The sequence below is a fragment of the Mirounga leonina genome, unplaced genomic scaffold (genome assembly GCF_011800145.1).
Source record: "Mirounga leonina isolate KUSES-001 unplaced genomic scaffold, KU_Mleo_1.0 Mir_128, whole genome shotgun sequence".
In the NCBI taxonomy this organism is placed as follows: Eukaryota; Metazoa; Chordata; class Mammalia; order Carnivora; family Phocidae; genus Mirounga; species Mirounga leonina.
The window spans coordinates 26267036-26287787 of NW_023270320.1; the positions used below are offsets into that span (position 1 = coordinate 26267036).

Consider the following 20752-nt stretch of genomic DNA (forward strand, 5'->3'; position numbering starts at 1 on the left):
ACGGCCTTGTGTTCTCATTAATGTAGGTCGCCATTGTGAGGTCCATCAGATGATTGGGAACTACATGTGGGACCCCACCACCAACAAGTCATTTGACATTGGTGTCAACAAAGACAGCCTGATGCCTCTCTGGTGGAATGGATCAGAACCTCTGTGGGTCACTCTGACCAAGGCCAAAAGGAAGGTCTACATGTACTACTGGCCAGGTGAGTGTGTTGACATCCAGGTCCCTCCAGCCTTCCAAATCTCCAACACTGTGGAGTCTCTGAAGACAAATGATGTGGTTGTCATGTTCGAAGACCAAGTCAGAGTTTGGAAAATGGGATCTTTACAAGAAATATGTCTTATGGGCATGATTTTTAAACTTTTGTTTTGAGCTCTCTAACATCAGACCAGACACAATGCAATTTCCTGATTTCCTTGGTTCAGCAATGTTGCTGTAGTAGATCATGCTTTTTCATGTGCAAAATTTTGGATATCCAAAAGAGATAAATTATGTGTTGCTTCTCTGCTTTACAAAAGAATTTGGCATACTGTTTCTATAGGTTTTGATCTCCCCTGTAATGTTGAAAAGACAATTTAAAGCACTTACAACTTTTTGGTACTGCATTAAATGAGGTCTCTTTGTATTAATATTCCTCCTGTACGTCATAGACCAATGAGGAACTAAATTACTTTACTTACTGCAATGAGGTAAGTCATCATGCAAACTACCCTGGCTGTTGTGAGAAGTCTTCAGAATACTCTCGTCTTGGCAGTCAAAAATCTTGCACTAAGGATGAGAGGATTCAGTGATAACAATATAATCAACTTACAGTTGTCTTCCCATTGGTTCCCATTGGGATTCATTCTTTAGGTAAGTGGGTGATTTGACTTCCCGATGTACATGGCTGTAGACACTTTTTTCCAAATTCTTAATGGTGTAATACTGCTGAGTGCCACAATGGAAAAAGATGTCAGGGGAGGCCTGGAAGAAATGAAGGGATTAATGGGGAGAGGCCGCTGGGGGAGTTCACTGGCCTCAGTTGGAGGGCAGCAGTAGCCTGATAAAACTGTGAGAGCACGGTGGGTGGTGGGGAAGGTGGTAGGTGGGGGTTGGGAAGAACAGAGAGAAGGATGAGTAAGCTGAGGCTGAATCACAGATGGCCCACACTGAGGGCGTGGGCCTTCAGCAGGAGTTTAGAGGATGCTGGTTGGAGGTGGTCACGTGGACAGCTGCTTAGGGCACTCAAGGCTGTGCCAATTCTTGGAGGAGCATGGAACACAGACAGATGGAGACCGTGGAAAACAGACCCACAGCCATGCTGGGGTAAGTGCCCGGAAAACTGCCACAGAGCAGAGACTAGCATCCATAGGTGAGCCCATGAAGGCCAGAGCAGGCTGCATAAATTAGAAACTGGGCATAAGAACAATTAGACACACGCTGGCTCTGCTGGCAGATAGAATTTCAGGGAGAGCACTGGAGTTTCTTCAGAAGACTTGGGATTCGGTCCATAGAAGCTACCTCAGCTGACATGAGAAGAAGCTTTCAAGCAAGGGAAGGCTTTAAGGGGACTTCATTACCTTAAATGGAGACTCAACTTTTCAGAATTGGACATGAAATTAAGAAAAGCCAGTGCACCAGACAAGCTAATCAGACTTGCTGGAGGAGCCAGGCTCATGGTTCAGCCCAGTGTGAGGAGGTCTCAAGCCAAAAGATGCACCTTGAGGTCATTCTCAGAAATCATTATGAACAAATACAAGGCCCACATGCCAGGGCCTAGGAGAAGGAACAGATTGGGCATGCTGCCTTAGGGACCACCTTAGACAAGTCTAAGGACCATCAAGATGCCTGTTACCCCAGTGCTTTAAGGGCCATCTTCCATGGTAGCTGGTTAATTTAACTTCCTGTCTTGGAACTTGAGTTTTTCATGCTCCAAAGAGTACATATCCCCCATCATCTCTCCCCAGCTCCCCACGTGCTGCCTCCTCTACACATGATCTCCTGCCAGTGGCCTTTCAGATAGCAGTGGGTGCCATTGTGCATGAAGGTAGGGAGTGGTCCTGAAGGGAGACAGCTGCCCTATTTTAGACCTCTCTCTGCAGCATTATAGATCGTTATTCTGTATCTCCTCCTGGAGGATCTGGCTCCTTCAGGATAATAAACAACTTGAAGTTACATATCTCTGAGTATCTAAAAAAAAAAAATCTCAAAGCTAATTTGCATGTAAAATATCATGTTCTCCTCCAAAACAGCTCCTTAAGGGCAAGAAAGGTCCAATCGCTTCTTTTGATTCACAGTTTAACAGCTAATGTGATGTGACAAATATGCCTTATGATCAGTTTATAGTGTTAACTATTGGGAGGAAAGAAGCTGAAAAGAAAGTCTCCTGGGATTTCCTCAGCAACCTAAATGAAGATGAGCTCAAGATCTGGCTGTGTTGAAGTCTTGATAGAAATCGGATGAATAGTCTCTTCTTAGACACTGTTCGGTCCTTCTAGGACCTTCTAGGCTGGATACCCAAATAAAGGCTCTCCAAGAGCTAAGTGTCTCTGAAGCCCCTGCCCCCTGACCCAACCAGGAGTGCTCTTGCCCACCCCAGTTTTACTGGCTGCCAGCTGAGGGATGAATGGTCACTGCTATCCTTTCTCACTCCACCTTGGTCCCCTCCAGCCCCTCCACACAGCTAACAGCCCAGTGAGCGTTCATTTGTCTCTACAAGATTAAGTGAAGTACAGTGGCATTTCTTCTAAACATGACTTGATTTTATTTTTCTTCTCAAATCCTCCTCTTCCTTCTCCACTTCCCACAGGACATTGTACAGACCTCTGGATGAGGCCTGGAAAATCTTCATTGCTCCAGTGAGCTGTGTTATGACACTTTGAGTCTCACTGTGAAGTCAATATTTAGAAGTGCAATTTAGAAATGGCAGTAGTTCAAGTTTTTCCTGTCAGGTAGACAAAGCAGCAGACGGAGAAATTCGTCAGTGGTGAAGAGTCCCAAATAGCCCACCTCAAGTCTCAAGAAATTTAATATTGTAAACAGACCCTTTATTACCCCACCCAATGGTGCCATTGAGCTGTGCAGGGAGAAGCGTACCATGGGAAATGATCCCCAGCCCTAAATCAAGTATTCCTTTGGGAAGCCCAAAGAAATCATCCAGGAATTGTACGGTGGGGGCCTAACAGTGTTCTGCAAAGGAAAAGGGCTGAGTGTGTGTCGTTCATTAACTTTATCTCCTATTCCATCCCTCTGGTTTGAGATCAAAGAAATTTTACTGAGGGGGAAGGGAAGAGGCTCTGATACTCACTTCATAGTAAGAGCATCCCAAAGCAGAGAAGGGTGGAGGAGGAGGAAAAATGAGGGGAAATGGGAGGATAAGGCAGATACCATGTGGAAACCAAGTTTGAGCTCCTTGGACAGCACACAGGGGCAGTGGTTTTAAGTTGATTCTTACGGCTGTTGTGAAATCCCAAAAAGGAATAAAGATTAGCAACTTTTTAGGAGTCTCTGGTTAAAACTCCTTGGAATGTTTGAAGACTCTGAGTTCTATGTCTTTTATGATGCATTTTGCAGTGTGAACTCCCTACAGCCAAACACTCAGGGGGACTGGGGAGCAACCATTCATATGGCCCTAGAGAAGGGCCTGGGCTCTTCTACCGACCTCTTCCTGTCCTGTGCAGGTGTTCAGATAAATAGGGCACCTTCTTTGTAGGGAAGGACACGTTTCCACCTTGCTTCCCTTTCCTACATTCCAGAGGTGGGCTGGGTGGGGACTTTAGGGGTGAGTATCTAACTGAGCTCCTACCAAGCAAGGTGATTTCATCTGCGTAAGTAAGGAGACATGCACTGGCTATTGATGGAGAATATGGATTGTTCACAGCCTCTTCCCCTTTCCTGCTGTGGTGGGTTCCTGACAGCCTTCAGCTGGGCTGAACTTGGTTGCATACACTAAGGCACAGGGAAGATTAGGGGCCCAGCATCAATTATACAAATGAGTGAGTTAACGTTATGAATGGCTCCGTTCTTTGACTCTATGAACAGGACTCCAAATATCTGAATAAAAACTGAAATTCTTTTTTCAGACAAATATTTGACATTGCAAATGCATGGGATCCAGAGTTGCACTAAATTTTCCAATAATATCACCAATTTAGCATTAGACTTTAAGATGTATGTAACTTGAGAACACAAAGAGGTCCTCGTATGTAGTTTGCTCATTCCTATACTTGTAAATCAGGACCTCTTTAGGAAACTCATCAAAACTATGGATCCCCTTTGCAGAAAAACACACCCTTGCATACAACACTCATAATTTTGTCCTCATGTAATACAAGAAACTACAATGATGAGGATTGGCAAAAGGTCTTTGACATAGCAACACACATATATCTAATCTATAATTGATTTGATTTTTTTTTAATGTGATAAAAACATGTGTTAAAAATCACGGAAGTACCAAGCGAAACTCAAGATCCTGTAATTAATCTTGTCTGGCTAGAATGGGATGGGTCAAAATTCTCTAAGACTCTTTGGGTTGAATTCACTATGAGTCATTTCCTTTGTTTGTCAGGAACTTTGGTCAGGTCTGCATCCCTGATATTCCTGTCTGTGTCAGCAAGAAAAAGATTATGAATTCTCATTTCCAGTTGGAGGTTGTCTCTAAGACATGATCTTCAAAAGCGTTCTGTATGACTTCTCAGCATCAGTGATCTCTGCTGCAGAGAAACTGAGGAGGTGTTGCCTATCTGGACCACTGCCGGCGGGAGCAATTCCTCCAGTGCTGGAAAGTTTTCATAGCTGCCCAACCACATGCAATTTCCTCTCGGAGGCTAGCATCTTGGCCAAAAGAGCTCACAGTTTCTCAGCAGCATCCATGATGGTAATTAGAAAGCCTTAAAGAGAAATCCAGGAATGAACTTCTATTCTTCACAAGTCATGGCAAATCTATTTCTTCATAAAACATCTTAAAAGGGTGTGACTCCAGGCCCTGAAATCTGCTCTTAGGAGACAACTATGAGCAAAACCAGATGCAGGCTCTCTTCACTCCAACTCCCCTACCTCCGGGAACTCACCATCCCATGGAGAAGGTAGATGATAAGCTTATACTTGCCCAAATAAATGTAGAAATCCACTTGTTAAAAGTACAATAATGAAAAGTAGATTGCATTATGACATCATCTAATAAGGGATCTGGTTTCATCAGATGACAAGAACTAACACCTTGGGTAAGTCGGGGAGTCAGTGGTAAGGAGTACCCAGGCTGAGGGAACAGCAGTATTAAGGTCTGGAAGGGATGGGAGAAGCAGCAGGCTCAAGAAGGTAGGATGCATGTGGTGTGGATGAGATGGAGAGAAGCCGAGGCCAGGCCAGGTTCTGTGGGCCGAGCAGGAGAATTTATTCCTATCGAGAGGAATAAAAAGTCACAGGAAGGCTTTGAGGAGGAAGGAGGCAGTGTCATACTTGCATTTTGACAAGACCACTCTGGCTGCTACATGGAGAATGGAATGTGACACCCCGAGGGGATGGAATAGTCAGAAGGTTATTGTACGGATCTAGGAAGGAGGTAAGAATAGCTTAGACCAGGGTAACCCAAATGGTGAGAAATGGAATCATTGGGGACATATTTAGGAATTAAAATCGCCAGGACCTAGTGATGAATTGAATTTGGGATTGAGCAGTGACAGGCATGACACCTGGTTTCTGGCTGACAGAACTGTGTGGGTGGCGAATCTTCGCTTAAACTGGGGAAGCTGGAAGATGAATGGTTTGGGGGCAGAGGAACGTCGGCTCTGAGTTGACTCTGAGACATGTGGACAGGGCAGGTCTGGAGCTCAGAGAAGAGAGCCGGAGGTACTGAGGTGTAGTTCGTGGAGGTGGCGTCAGCGGTCCTTGATGTTGTGTGGGTCAGAAGCTCACCTAGGGAAGGAGCAGACCTGAAAAGAAGAGAGGGTCCCAGACACAGCCTTGAGGAAATGAATGGTCGGACGGAGGTGAGCCTGCAAAGGAAACAAAGAAGGAGTAGCTTGAGAAGCAGGATTACAAACAGAAGAGTTGTGGAATGTGTAATAAAGAACAGTGATATCCCTTTATAAAGGCCTCTACTAAGGGGCTTGCTCTCATCTGAGAGAGGAGGGAAAGGTGTCACTGAGAGAGTGACTCCAGTGGAAATCTGTTGGCACGCACTTGTTATAGAAACCAAAGGAATAAAATGGTTTCAAGATGGGAGTGGCCATCACCAGTGCTCACTGTTGAGGGATATTACAGGGACTGCAAAGAGCATCTGGATTTATTATCAGGGGCATCGCTGGCAAGCTCTGAACTTTGTAGGAATTTCATCCCCTCAGCATTTTCTAATTTAGACTAATAATTATTATTAATAGCACAGGGTACCCTTTAATTTCTATCTATTGCAAGAGAGTCTCGATTTTAATAGTAACAATGATTATTATACTTCATCTATAATTGGTTTTGAAGAAAACAAAATATACAAATAATAAAATTTGGCATGATTTCTCCCACAAAGACAGTTTTCAGTTAAACAGGAAAAGATGATGAAAATAATCCAACACCTCTTTTTCTGGTTAGTGACTGCTTTGAACGCCATCGAGAGTTGATACATGCTAACGAGAAACAAAGCATATTTCCTTGGGTCGGGAAGCAGACCAGAGGTCAGCAGTTACCATCCGCCATGGCTGATGCTGTGATTATACTACACACAGGGTATTAGATGAGCATGTGGGACGGATTTCTAGTAGGAGCATTTGAGGCAGAAGAAAGAATCGCAGTCTTTTCAAAGACAAAGCGAGCTAAGGCATGTCATCTTTGCAGAGCTACAATGGCTCTATGGACTATGGTGGGAGTGAAGAGATATAAAACTTGAAATGGCCAGATCTTTATATGCTATGTAAAGGGATTTGAGTTCTAGGGGGCAGGGTATATTATTAAGTTAATGTCAATTGCAGAAACAGATAAGTCCCAAAGTCTCAGTGGCTTCACCCAATAGAAATCTTTTTTTTTCTTTCTTTTTCTTTTTTATTTTTTTAAATTAACATATAATGTATTGTTTGTTTCAGGGGTACAGGTCTGTGATTCATCAGTCTTACACAATTCACAGCGCTCACCATAGCACATATCCTCTCCAGTGTCCATCACCCAGCTATCCCATCCCTTCCACCTCCCCCCCACTCCAGCAACCCTCAGTTTGTTTCCTGAGATTAAGAGTCTCTTATGGTTTGTCTCCCTCTCCGATTTCATCTTGTTTCATTTTTCCCTCCCTTTCCCTGCGATCCTCTGTCTTGTTTCTCAAATTCTTCATATCAGTGAGATCATACGATAATTGTCTTTCTCTGATTGACTTTTTTCACTTAGCATAATACCCTCTAGTTCCATCCACGTCATTGCAAATGGCAAGATTTCATTTTTTTGATGGCTGCATAATATTTCAGTGCGTGCATGTGTGTGTGTGTGTGTGTGTGTGTATCTCATATCTTCTTTATCCATTCATTGTTGATGGACATCTGGGCTCTTTCCGTAGTTTGGCTATTGCGGACATTGCTGCTATAAACACTGGGGTGCAGGTGCCCCCTTGGATCACTACATTTGTATCTTTGGGGTAAATACCCAGTAGTGCAATTGCTGGGTCATAGGGTTAGCTCTATTTTCAACTTTTTGAGGACCCTCCATACTGTTTTCCAGAGTGGCTGCACCAGCTTGCATTCCCACCAACAGTGTCAGAGGGTTCCCCTTTCTTTGTATCCCCGCCAATATCTGTTGTTTCCTGACTTGTTAATTTTAGCCACTCTGAAAGTCCAAAACGGGTGTTCCTGACCAGCAGTTGATTCTCCAAATAATGAAACAGACACTGCTGGGGACTGAAATGTGTCCCCCCCAAATTTTGTATCTTGGAGCCCTAATCCCCAGTATGGTGGTATTTGGGTGTGGGGCCTTTGGGAGGCAATTAGGTTTAGATGAGGTCGTGCGAATAGGGCTTCCATGCTGGGATTAGTGCCCTTAGAGGAAAAGGAAGAGACTAGAGACCTCTCTCTGCCACACAGTAAGGTGACCCTTTGCAAACCAGGAAGACCTGCCTCACCAGACACCAAATCTGGTAGCACCTTGATCTTGAACTTCCCATCTCCCAGAACTGTGAGAAATAAATGTTTGTTGGTTAAACCACCCAGTCAATGGTATTTTATTACAGCAGCCTGAACGGACCAAAGCAGAAGGGAAGGGGGGAAGATGGAAAAGAAGATAAGGAAGAAAGGAAGTGTGAGAGACAGACATTACCCCAACATTTGTTAGACTAAATGAGGAGGCAAACCTGCCGGGAGCAAGGCTCTGGATTACTGCAAATCAGAACAAGGCAACTGGATTTTCAGGGCTCCTATTCCTGCCATCGTTAGGACTTGGAAGTCCTGGGTGCTCCATCCACCTGATCTGGCCTCCTAAGCCACACATCAGCCACAAAGCTCCCTGAGCCCTAACTCGTCCTATGTACCACCTGCCTTCCATTCCCTCAGTGCCCCTGCTGTCAGCTGGCCCCATCAAGAAATTTCAACTCAGGCTAATGATGGACAGTATTTTAGTCTAACAGCTCCCAGTGCCCTGCTAATTTAAAGGAACGACTAATATAGGAATGATAGCCTTCAAGGTAGAACCCAATGAGGAAGAAAGTTTTGTTCTGCAGGGTCAGGTCAGCGGCCTCTCTCTGGGCTGATTTGGGCATTCTGCCAGCTCCAGAGCTTGTTTGGGGTCAAGGTTAATTCCCACCGAGAGCTCCACCTGGCCCAGAGCTGATGCTGGTGTGGGAGGCTCAGAAGCTCTTCAGGGCTTCACCATCTCCCTTTGCTTTCTGCATTAGTCCGGGCACTGAACTCTGACCTCAAGCTGTCTGGGCAGGCTTGGCTGCCCCAGCGAGGACCCTTCTTACTGCAGACAAGGGTGGATTGAGCATCTAAAGTAAACTGGGCACTTCCCACACATCCCTTTATCAAATCCTCAGAACAGTCATGAGAAATGACTGCTATTCTCCCCACTTTACCATGGAGGAATGCAAGCTCCAGAGAGAACATGCAGCCAGGAAGCAAGTGAGCTAGGCTGCCACTGGGGCTGTCTGACTCCAAGTCCCAGGCAAGGTCCCCTGCCCTGGTACCTGAGCTTCGGCCAAGGCTGGGGAGGGTCTTGTGCTGCTGGGGCATCCACTGTCCCTCCCAGGCTTGCCAGCCCAACTGCCCAGAGCAGAGCTGGGATTCAGGGGGAGGGGGCCTGACAAAGTGAAGAAAGGGGCCCAAAGTTGGTACTCCTGTATTAAGCCAATCCTCAGTAGAGAATGCTGGAATCTTAGTTTTTGGTGGCTGAGAACAGTCCTGCAGCCATTTCTCCTAGGTCTGTGCCACAGGTTTTGCTGGTCCTGAAGCCCTCCAAGTGGGCAGGGGGGCCTAGACACCTCTATGCCTTCCCCGGGTGGGTCGGCAAGCTGCTAGCTGTTCGTCAAAGAGATTTCACTGTGTTGGGACAAAGAAGCAGCACTTTTACACTCCCTCCCCGAGCTCTTAGTGTGTGGGGAGCTCTGTCCCCTCCGTCCTTCCTGCTGTGTTTCCAGCACTTCACTGAAGCACTTGGGAAACCTCAGGGAAATTTAAAGAAAAGAGCGAGAATGTGGCTCTAAACCATTTCAGCTCCTTCCTTGCTGTGGGACCTGGGGATGGTCACTTAATCTCTCTGTGCTCCAGTTTCATCATCTAGCCAACAGGAATGACCATATGTACCTCTTAGGCTTATTGGCATGTGATATGAGATAAGACATGTAAAAAATCTGACCAGAGTAAATGTTTAATCTCTGTAATAGACCTCTTATCCCCAGATTCTAAAAAGGGATCTTCAGTTTGTACCGACTTTAAGTCACATAGGGAGAGCCCTCTGATCCAGGTTACTCTCAGCCCAAAATAAAGCTGCAAGGTCACATCAAGAATTCAAATATACATTTGCAGCAAACATCATAGAGTGATATATAAGCCCTACTTTAAATCACTAAGAGAATTCTGGGACGGGTTATAAGGCCAGTAAGGAATGGGTGGAGAGTGTTTCCAGGAAAGGAGTAGACAGAGGGGGTTGACCACTGGGTCATCAGAAAAAGAAAGGGCAGAGCCTGTCTTTTGATGTCTCAGAAACCATGGACAGGGTTAGCATACACAGGGCCATATGCAGAGGGAGAACCTAATGCTGGGCAGTGTGGCCACTGGACTGGTCACAGGCCGTTTGTCTAAGGATTGCAGAGAAGTGACTTTGCAGGGCCCACACAAAGCACTCAGTCCTGGTTCCAGATGTTCCTAGTTCCTGGTTCCTAGTTCCTGAGGCTCAGAACCAGCTCAGAGGTTGGGGAGACCAAGATTCCTCCCGTTATATGGAGTCTTATTTGTAAGACTTGGCAATCACAGCTCGGATTTGGGGGTTGGTGGGGGTGAGGGATTCCTGGATAGGTGCTAGAATTCTAGCAAACTAGCTGACAGGGCTGAGCTGCAGTAAAGGACTTGTCGGCATCTTGCATCTTAAGTAGTACTGCGATCTAAATGACAAGAAATCACCTACTCAGAGAAAGAGACTATGGGAATACCATATGGTGCAGAAGCCAAGATGGCTTCCTTTGGGGGAAGCATGATGTCACTGTAATCATGTAATCAATCATAAGATTTAGATAATCTTGAAGCAGGTGCCCCTGACCCAGAGACACTGCTGATAGCTTATATGAGGGGGCATCCAGGGGTGTCATTCCAGGAGTGGTCATTCATTCCTCACCTGGTCCCACTTGGGAGGAGTGCAGTCCTTGACCCTGGCCAGAGATTTTCGCCATCTAAAGCTAACTAACAGATGCAGAGATTAAAGCTCCACCTTTGGCTTCATTATGCCTTGCTGTGGTTTCACCACCGCCTTCCTAACGCGGGGACTCAGGTTGGGTTAGGCATACATTCCTTCTCACCTTCGTTTCCCATTAGTCATCTTTTATGCCCAGTGAGTCATTTTCAGTTGAGTTTTTGGAATCTGCTCTGATGGATGAGTTGTTTCTCATCTCATTTGTCTCCTGGGCTTCCTTCTGCCCCTGCACACAAAACCAGTATTCAGTGGCATCCTGTACTCAGGCCAACCCACTGCCCTCTCCCTACATCAGAAGAGAGCTGTCACCAGAGGTCTCCTAGATCTGTGGGCCAGGCCAACCCTGGGGAAAGGGTCTCTGAGATCAAAGTCCACACCTTCCCCAAGGACCTGTTCCCACAAGCTCCTGTGCCTCAGATGTATTTTCTTGGAAAAGGTTACATGTTTCTAAGAGAGTTAATTGGCTTAGCTGTTTTAATAAGCTCTCTTGAGACATGTATTCAACAGTTGTACACCTGCCTCATATCACATAAAACGCAACTCACAGGGGTTATTGTTACAAGATGTGTCAAATTTGGCAAGCTGAGCTGCACTTGGAAGGTGAGACCTGTGCTCTTGGAAGTTGGAGAAATGTGATTTTTTATGGGCTCAACTTGGTGGTCCTTGGAGAGAACTGCCAGGAAGCAAGGATCATCTAGGAAAGCAGTGTGCTTTTCTAGGAGAGCTGATTACTAGCTGGCCTGGAGACCTTGGGACATTGACTTCTCCCATCTGAGGCCCTTGATTTCTTTGTAAAATAAAGGGGTTTGATGTAAGATTTTCATGAAGGGCTGTGAAGGCTGTGAGTTGTGCAAGGATGCCACATCCATGGGAGCATCACTCACATTATAGACGTTGGAGATTTGCATATTTATTTTGACATTTTGGCCCGTGGCAGTCAAGTGTTGGTGTGACAAAATAGGTGTATTCAAAAAAGTTTCTGTTGGATGGTAGTTAAGTGTTTTTAAAAGGAAATGCCTTTAAAAAAAAATCAAGCATGGGGCTCCTGGGTGGCTCAGTCGTTAAGCGTCTGCCTTCGGCTCAGGTCATGATCCCAGGGTCCTGGGATTGAGCCCCACATCAGCTCCCTGCTCGGCAGGAAGCCTGCTTCTCCCTCTCCCACTTCCTCTGCTTGTGTTCCCTCTCTCACTGTGTCTCTCTCTGTCCTATAAATAAGTAAATAAAATCTTAAAAAAAAAATCAAGCATGGGCTTAGTGGTGACCCTCTTTGTCCTTTAAGTTCCCTCTGACTCTATATTTTCTACTCAGGATATTTTTATTAGGTTGTAGAAGAGGATACTCATCCAGTGTGAGGTTGGAATATCCATCAGGAAGGTGGACTCTAGAGAGAGATAAGATGAGGTCCTAAAAAATGAACCCTAATTCAGGGCAATTCCTTTCAAAGTTCCCTGGGAATAGTGAGGAAACAAGTTGTGGAGTAAAGCCAAAACATGCCTTCATGGTATTTGTGAAACCAAAATCTTACTCCAGAGTTCCTGGTTGATTTTTCAAACTGTGAGATCCAGGCCATTGCCTTTGTTTCCCCACAGATCCCTGTGCAGAGATATAGAAATCCTGTTTTCTTCATTCATGTTGAGGTGACCTACAGTGACCTCCATTGACCAGATTCCACACGCCCCCTGAAGCCATGGAAATGGCCTGAAGGCAGCAGACTCAGAGGTTGAGCAACACACCCACTTTCAAAGATTGGGCCTGTGATTAATCCAGAAAGGCCCACAGACTCCTGATTGGAGAACTATCTCGTGGGATCCACACAACAACCCCCAACACCAGTCTGCTGATTTCCATCAGATAAAGACTAAAGAAAACAAAATGAAGTATCTACACCAACTCACTTAGGAATAATTAGTCTTGCTGTCTCTAAAACCACCAGTTTCATTAATTTCATGTTCCATTGCATTGTGGCTGTCATCTCTTGCTAGCTTTCTCCTTTGCCGGTCATTTATTCATTCTGGGTTATAAGATTGGAGGTATGGGGAATGTGTCTGCCTTTTGAGGTGCCACAAAAGAAAGACCATTCTGGATGGACAGGACAGAAGGATTGCACTTGTTCCAGTTTCTGTCCACCTGGGTACTAGTTTAATCTCTTCTCAGGGGCACAGGGAGGTATATAGTTTCTATCAAAATTAACTGTGTTTGCAGGACTTGGATTCAGGGCATCTCTGATGGGTTGAGATATGATCTTTTCACTCCATCATCTGGATCTCTGATTACCCCAGTAGAGAGCAAATTATAATGCCCCATTTGCTCTGCTATGAAGGTTCTTTCTCTCTCTTTGATCACAGAGCTTCAGTTGTGGGACAACCTAGAGGAGAATAAATTATACAACTATCAGTCATATGTCACCTCCAACTCCCCACACTTTATGCCCAGCTGCTTTATTGAACATTATAGTTCCCACAGAGTAGAGCTACTGCTGCCTGGTTTCCCTAGTTTAGGGGTCTTCAAACTGGGTTCCCAGGAATTTACAAGAGCAAAATTACTTTTAAAGAAATCAATTCTAAGATCCTAAAGTTTCATGTGCATTGCATATATTGTCTTGACTGAAAACATGCCCTTTCCCTACTTTACATAAGAAAGTAATACCCCTGAGCCATGCAGAACCTTACTAAGGTGCATTGCTCTGATATATGAAAGCCTCTAGGTACCAAACAAAGGGACAGTTCAAAATATTGGTGTAGGTGTTGAGGAAGTGAATACATCTAGTGATAAAATAACAAAACTTAAAAAAAATCAAGTATTTTCTTCTGCTTGCTTTTAAATTATTTAGGAAAAACTTAATTGAGTTGTCAGCTGAAACATTATTTAAAAATTTATGATGATATGTGAATTTGGTATTCAAAGAATTAAATGACATTGGTACAACAAACTACTTCTATTTCCATCTACTTATTTATGTGAACAGCTCTCTTAGCACTTAGACTTAATAGGAATAGAGTGGATTCTGAACTTGTCTTATTCTAGAGATCTAGAGATCAGTCATATTCATCCATGGATATATGAATTGATTTTTGAAAGCATCCCTAATCCTTTCATTATGAGATGCATTTCTCTTTTATTTTATTTGAGAGAGAGCAAGAGAGAGAGAAAGAGCATGAGCGGGGTGAGGGACAGAGGGAGAAGCAGACTCCCTGCCGAGCAGGGAGCCCAATGCAGGGAGCCCAAAGCAGACTCCCTGCCAAGCAGGGAGCCTGGAACTCCAGGATCATGAATTGAGCCAAAGGCAGACACTTAACCAACTGAGCCACCCAGGCACCCATGAGGTACATTTCTAATAAAATGTAACTTTTTTATGTTTAAAAATTATTGAGATCTGGTGTTTCACTTGGTACAAGGACAGGCTAAGTTGTATTTGAAATAACTCTTCTCTTCAGCAACAGCTATAAAGGAGGCTGAACTATGTGTGCATATGTATGTTCATAATGCGTCAGAGGCATATAGAGACCTAGAGAAGGAGGTATATCTGGCAATTGGTACCATGTCTCCTCTGCAGTGAAATACTGATCTCAAAAGCAGTTGAGAGGCCAATAAACTGAACTGAGCTTTTGACAGACTCACAGGATGAAAGAAATAATAAAAATTGGAGTTCATAGTCCACCAAGGAGAAGAGATCTAGTAAATATCCCAGACGTTTAGTTGGACAATAAAGGGCAACACTCTAGCAATAAAATGAGCTAGACACAGGCAAACAGTATAGATTTTTTGAGGACTGAAGCCTTCATAAAGAGAGTGGGAACTTTTGAATCATCTTAACCCATTGTGAATTGAGATGGTCTGCCCATAGCCTAGGTGCCCATTGAAAGCAAAGCATTTGCTCTCTAGAAGAAGGTAACAACTATGGAGGGGCAAATGATATCTACAGTTTTTCATATGTAATATGCAGCATTCAATTTTTTAAAATAACCAGAATATAGGAAAACAAGGCTTGACTGAAAAATCAGGAGAAATAAACAGATGGTAAACTTAAACCCACTAATGATCCACCTATCAGACATGGACTTTAAGGAATGATGATAAAAGAACTAAATGACAAAATGGAGACTTGCACTAACCAACTAGAATCTTTTTTAAAAAGTAAATTCTAGAACTGAAGACAGCTATCCAGCTTAAATGTGGAGAAGCAAAAGAATGGAAAATGTAGAAAAGAATGTAAGAGACATATTGGGTATGGTGAAAAGGCCACAAATGGATTAGAGACACAAGCAATACAACACAAATAATGTTTGAGGACTTCCCAAAACAGACATGAGCTATCAAATCATAGATTCAAGAAATGCCATGAAATCCAGGAAAGAATATTGTGAATTTCAGGATTGCTAAAAACCACAGATAAGAGAAAATCTTAAAAATTGCAAGAGGAAACTTTTCAAAGGGTCTATATTAAGACTGATAGCTGATTTTCCAGCAGAAATATTGGAATCAAGAAAGGCAATGGAATGGTATCCTCAAAGTGATAAAAAAAAAATTATCAACCCCAAATTCTATATCCATTGAAAATAACCTTCAGAAATGAACACTCAAAAATGACTTTTTCTAGAGGCAGAAAACAGAGAATTTATTGCCAGCAGGTTTAGAGTAAAGGAAATACTAAATTCTTTAGGTAGAAAGAAAATGGTCACAGATGGGAGCACAAAGGAGGAAAGAATGAGGAGCAACAGAAAGGGTAAATATGTAGGTAAAGGTAAAATAATAATAGTAATAATAATAATATTTAGATTAAAAATCCAAAGAGAATTAAAATACATGAACAACAGAAGCACAGAAGGTGGGAGAAATGTAAAATTTAAAGCATTCAAACATCTTTATATTTTCTAAGAAGGTACAGAAATGCAAATTTATATTAGACTTCAGTAGATCAATATTTCAATTTTTTGTCATATCCAGGGCCCTATGCCAAGAAGATATTAATTAAAACATATAAATAACAAGCTAATAAAGGCTGAAAATGGAACAACAATAATAATACTTAGCCCAAAAGAAATCAAGAAAAGAAAGAAAACCTATCAAATGTGTGATACAAGGCATTTAGTTAGATGGCTGATTGAAACACAAAGATATCAGTAAATACATTACGTGTAAAAGTTTACTTTTTTACTAATATTTTATTATTTCAATTAATCTCAGTTATTCTATTTGTTTAAAGTTCAAAAGCATGTGAAACCAATTCACATTGTTAGAATAGTGTTTACATTTGGGAGAATAGGGACTAGAAGGTGCCTATGTGTGATAGTAATGTTCTGTCTCCTGATCTGTGTGCTGGTTACACAGCTGCATTCACTTTATAGGAATTCATTGACCTGTACAATTATGATTTATTCATTTTTTGTCTATGTTAAACTTTAATAGACATTTCATTAAAAACAACTATCATCTGACAGGACAAAAACAAAACCTAATATATGCTGCTTATAAAAGGCATACATTAAATGTAAGTATGTGGAAAATTTTTTTTTTTAAGATTTTATTTATTTATTCATGAGAGACAGAGACACACACAGAGAGAGAGAGAGGCAAAGGGAGAAGCAGGCTCCCAAGGAGCAGGAAGCCTGATGCGGGACTCGATCCCAGGACCCTGGGATCATGACCTGAGCCGAAGGCAGACGCTTAACCATCTGAGCCACCCAGGCGCCCAGTATGTGGAAAAATTTTAAGTAATAACATTTTTAAAAAGATATATGACACAAAAAAATTAACCAAGGGAGAGCTGGTGCTGCTATACGAATATCAATCCATGTATACTAAAAACCTAGACTATTTTTATAATAAAGAAGGATACTTTATGTTGATATAAGGTTCAATCCACCAAGAAAATGTAACAATTCTAAATTGTAATACTCCTAATTGTACAATCTCAAAATAATAAAGCAAAAATTGACAGAACTAAAGGAGTGATAGGTAAATTCACAATATATTGGAAGATTTTAAGACTTCTTTTCAATAACTGATAAAATAAGAGAACAAAAAAGTTAGAAGGGTACAGAAAATTTATACAACATAATTAACATATTTACCTAATTGACATTACTAGAACACTACACCCAACAACTGATGAATACACATTATTCTCAAGTGCACAGGGAACATTTGTAAAAAATGACCATATGTTAGTCATAAAGCATTTCTCAACAAATTGGAGAAGTGTGAAATTGTACAGAATGTGTTCTCTAACCACAGTGCAATTAAAGTACAGTCAATAATAGAAAGAAAACTTTAAATCCTCATATTTTGGAAAATAACCAGAGACTTCTAAATAATTCATGGTTCAGAGAAAAAGATACAGTGGAAATTTAGAAAATATCTTGAATGGAAGGTTAGTGAAAATACTACATAAAATGTAGCAGGATAAATGGGATGCAACTAAACTCATGCTTGAAAGGAAATAAATACTTATATTTGCATATATAGATAAAAATAATGGCTGAAAATCAATAATCTAAGTCTCCATCTCAAAGCAAATTAAATTCCACCAAATGGAAAAAAGGCAACAATAACAATAAGAACAGAAATTAAGTAGAAAGCAAACATATGAGAGAAAGGATTGACAAAGCCACATTTGTTATTAGAAAAAAACGAGGGGCGCCTGGATGGCTCAGTCGGTTAAGTGTCTGACTCTTGATTTTGGCTCAGGTCATGATCTCAGGGTCATGGGATCAAGCCCCTTGTTGGGCTCAGCACTCAGCACAGAGTCTTCTTGTCCCTCTCCCTCTGCTCCTTCCCCCAGCTCCCACTCTCTCTCTCTTAAAATAAATAAATAAGTAAATAAAATCTTTAAAAAAAAAAGAAAATCTAATAAAATGGGTGAAACCTTGACAAGGCTTATCAAGGAATAAAAAGAGAAGACACAAATAACCAATAATAAAATGGAAAAGGGAGCATCAACATGGAACCTACAGACATTAAAAAGCCAGTAAAATAATATTACGAAAAATGTTATGCTGATGTATTTGAAAATGTAAATGAAATAGACAGTTTTCTGGAGAAAAATTACCAAATGGACAAAAAGAAATAGAAAATTGGAATACTTTTATATCTATTTTTAAATTAAATCTTTAAGATCCTTCCCTAGGGATGCCTGGATGGCTCAGTCAGTTAAACATCTGCCTTTGGCTCAGGTCATGATCCCAGGGTTCTGGGATCAAGTCCCACATTGGGATCCCTGCTCAGCAGGGAGTCTGCTTCGCCCTCTCCCTCTGCTCTTCCCCTGGCTTGTTCTCTCTCTCTCTCTCAAATAAATAAATAAAATCTTCAAAAAATAATAAAAAATAAATAAAAGCAGAATACCCCAGTATTAGATGCCTCCACTAGTGAAGTTTTCAAACATGTAAGGAAAAAGTAACACCAGTCTTACACAAACTCTTTCAGAGAATGTATAATGATAAATCACATCCATAATGAAGTCAGCATAAGCTTGATACTAAAATGTGACAAGAAGAAAGTTATAGGACACCTTTTTCATGAACATAGATATAAAAATTCTAAACAAAATATTTGTAAACTGAATCAATCAATACATAAATAGAATAATATATGCCAACCAAATTGGGTTTATTACAGGAATAAAAGATAGGTTTCATATTTTAAAATCTATCAATGAATTCACAACAGCAACAGAATAAAAATAAAAAAAACACTTGATCATCTTAGTAGATACATAAAAACTATTTGATAAGTAACAACAACCATTCATAAAAAAAAAAACCTCTTAGTAAACGAAACTGGAATTTATTAGAATGAACTTGGGTAACTAGTAAAATACCTCCTTAATCTGAAAAAGAATATCTACAAAAACCCTATAGCAAACATAATAGTTGATAATAAATGGGTTCAGGAATGAGATAAGGATGGCTCCTGCCATGACTTCTATTCAAAATTATATTTGGAGGTCCTATTTAGTTGGGGATTGTGGTGCGGAGGGCAGGGGTAAAAATAAAACAAAAAGAAGAAAAAAAATTGTCATTATTCTAGATGACTCTGCAAAAATCCAAAAGAATTCATGTTTAGAGTTAATGAGATAAGTCTTTTGATATAAGGTCAACATTTTAAAACTATTGTATTTATATATATTAGGAACAAAAAGTTAGAAAATGAAATTTAAAAACCAGTATCATTGGGGTGACTGGGTGGCTCAGTTGGTTAAGCGTATGCCTTCGGCTCCCGTCATGATCCCAGGGTCCTGGGATCAAGCCCTGCGTCAGGCTCTCTGCTCTGCGGGGAACCTGCTTCTCCCTCTGTCTGTGGCTCCTCCTGCTTGCGCATGTTCTCTCTCCCTCTCTGTCAAGTAAATAAATAAAATCTTTTTTAAAAAAACAATATTATTTACAATAGAATCTAAACACAAAAAAATAAAGGCATATATCTAACAAAAATGACTTGAGAACTTCACTTAGAAAATTATTTAGAGAAATGTAAAAAGACCTTAAAAAGTGGAGGAATATATTACATTAATGAATTGGAAATCTTAATATTATATCAACTTTCCCAAAGTTTGATCTATAGGTTCAGTGTAATTAATCCCAATCAAAATTCCAGCAGCTTGTGTGTGTGTGTGTATGTGTGTGTGTGAATTGTATATGTCAATTGGCAGGTCAATTCTAAAATTTATATGGAAATGCAGGTTCAAGAATAGCAAAAACAATCTTGAGTCAAATGAATAAAACTGGAAGATTTACCCCCATTAAATACAGACATTTTAAAACTACAAAAATGAACACAAAATGGTATTTACACAAGAGTAGACAAATAGACTAAGAGTAAAGTTTAGATATTCTTTTTAAAAAAAGATTTATTTATTTATTTGAGAGAGAGAGAGAGCATGAGAAGGAGGGGCAGAGGGAGAGGAAGAGAGAACCAGAAACAGACTCCATGCTGAGCACTGAGCCCTACCCGGGGCTCCATCTCACAAAACTTGAGATCAGGACCTGAGCCAAAACCAAGAGTTGGACGTTTAACCTTCTGCGCCACCGAGGCACATCCCTACTTTATATACTTTTGAAACAGACCCGCAATACCTGATTTATGACAAGGGAGACACTTTAGAGCAGTAATGAAAGGTGATCTTTTTAAAAAATTATAAAACGTCTATTGAATGTGTGTATATATATATATTCAGACTCCTATCTAACACTATCCATAAAAATTCTAGGTAATTCCGGGTGGACTATAGATCTAAATGTAAAATGTAAAACATAAAGCTTCTAGAAGAATACATAGGTGAATATAATATCCTCATGACCTTGGGTAAGAAAAATATTTCTTAAACAGGAAAAAAATAGCATAATATAGAAAAATGACAAAGAAAATAGAACTTCTTGGGAACTTCTTGAAAATTGGGAACTTCTTGAAAGGACATCATTAAGGGCAAAAAGAATTCCACAGAGTGGAAGGAAGTATAACAAAAAGAAGTTCGTATCTGGAATATATGAACAACTCCTACAAAAAACAGCCAACTCAATAGAAAACCCTAGAAGATTTGAACTGCCACTTTACATAACTGGGTATCCCAATGGTCATATGTAAAGATCCTCAACATCATTGTTTATTAGAAAAATGAACAATAAACTGCAATGAGATAACTCTACACACACATGGAAAATGGTTCATTAAAAAAACTGACAAATCCAAGTGATGGTAAGGATGGATCAGCTGGAAGTCTCATAAAGTGTTGGTAGGGGCAAACTAAAAAAACAGCTTTGAAAAACTCTTTGGCATTATCTAATAAAGTTGAACATATGCATACCCCCAAATCTAGCAATTCTACTCCTACATATATTCCAACAGAAATGCATACCTAAATGCATCAAAGAACATGTACAAGAATGTTTATGTCAGCATTATTTAAAA

General features: G+C 41.2%; 1 protein-coding gene across 1 annotated transcript in view; it reads left to right on the top strand.

Annotated features, from left to right (window-relative positions):
• The window catches only part of ENPP6 (ectonucleotide pyrophosphatase/phosphodiesterase 6), a 111107-nt gene that overhangs the window by 52144 nt on the left and 38211 nt on the right, over positions 1-20752 (top strand). Inside the window, exon 2 of the mRNA XM_035004271.1 lies at positions 27-206. Coding sequence (XP_034860162.1) covers positions 27-206 — 180 coding nt within the window. The remainder of the gene's footprint in view (positions 1-26; positions 207-20752) is intronic.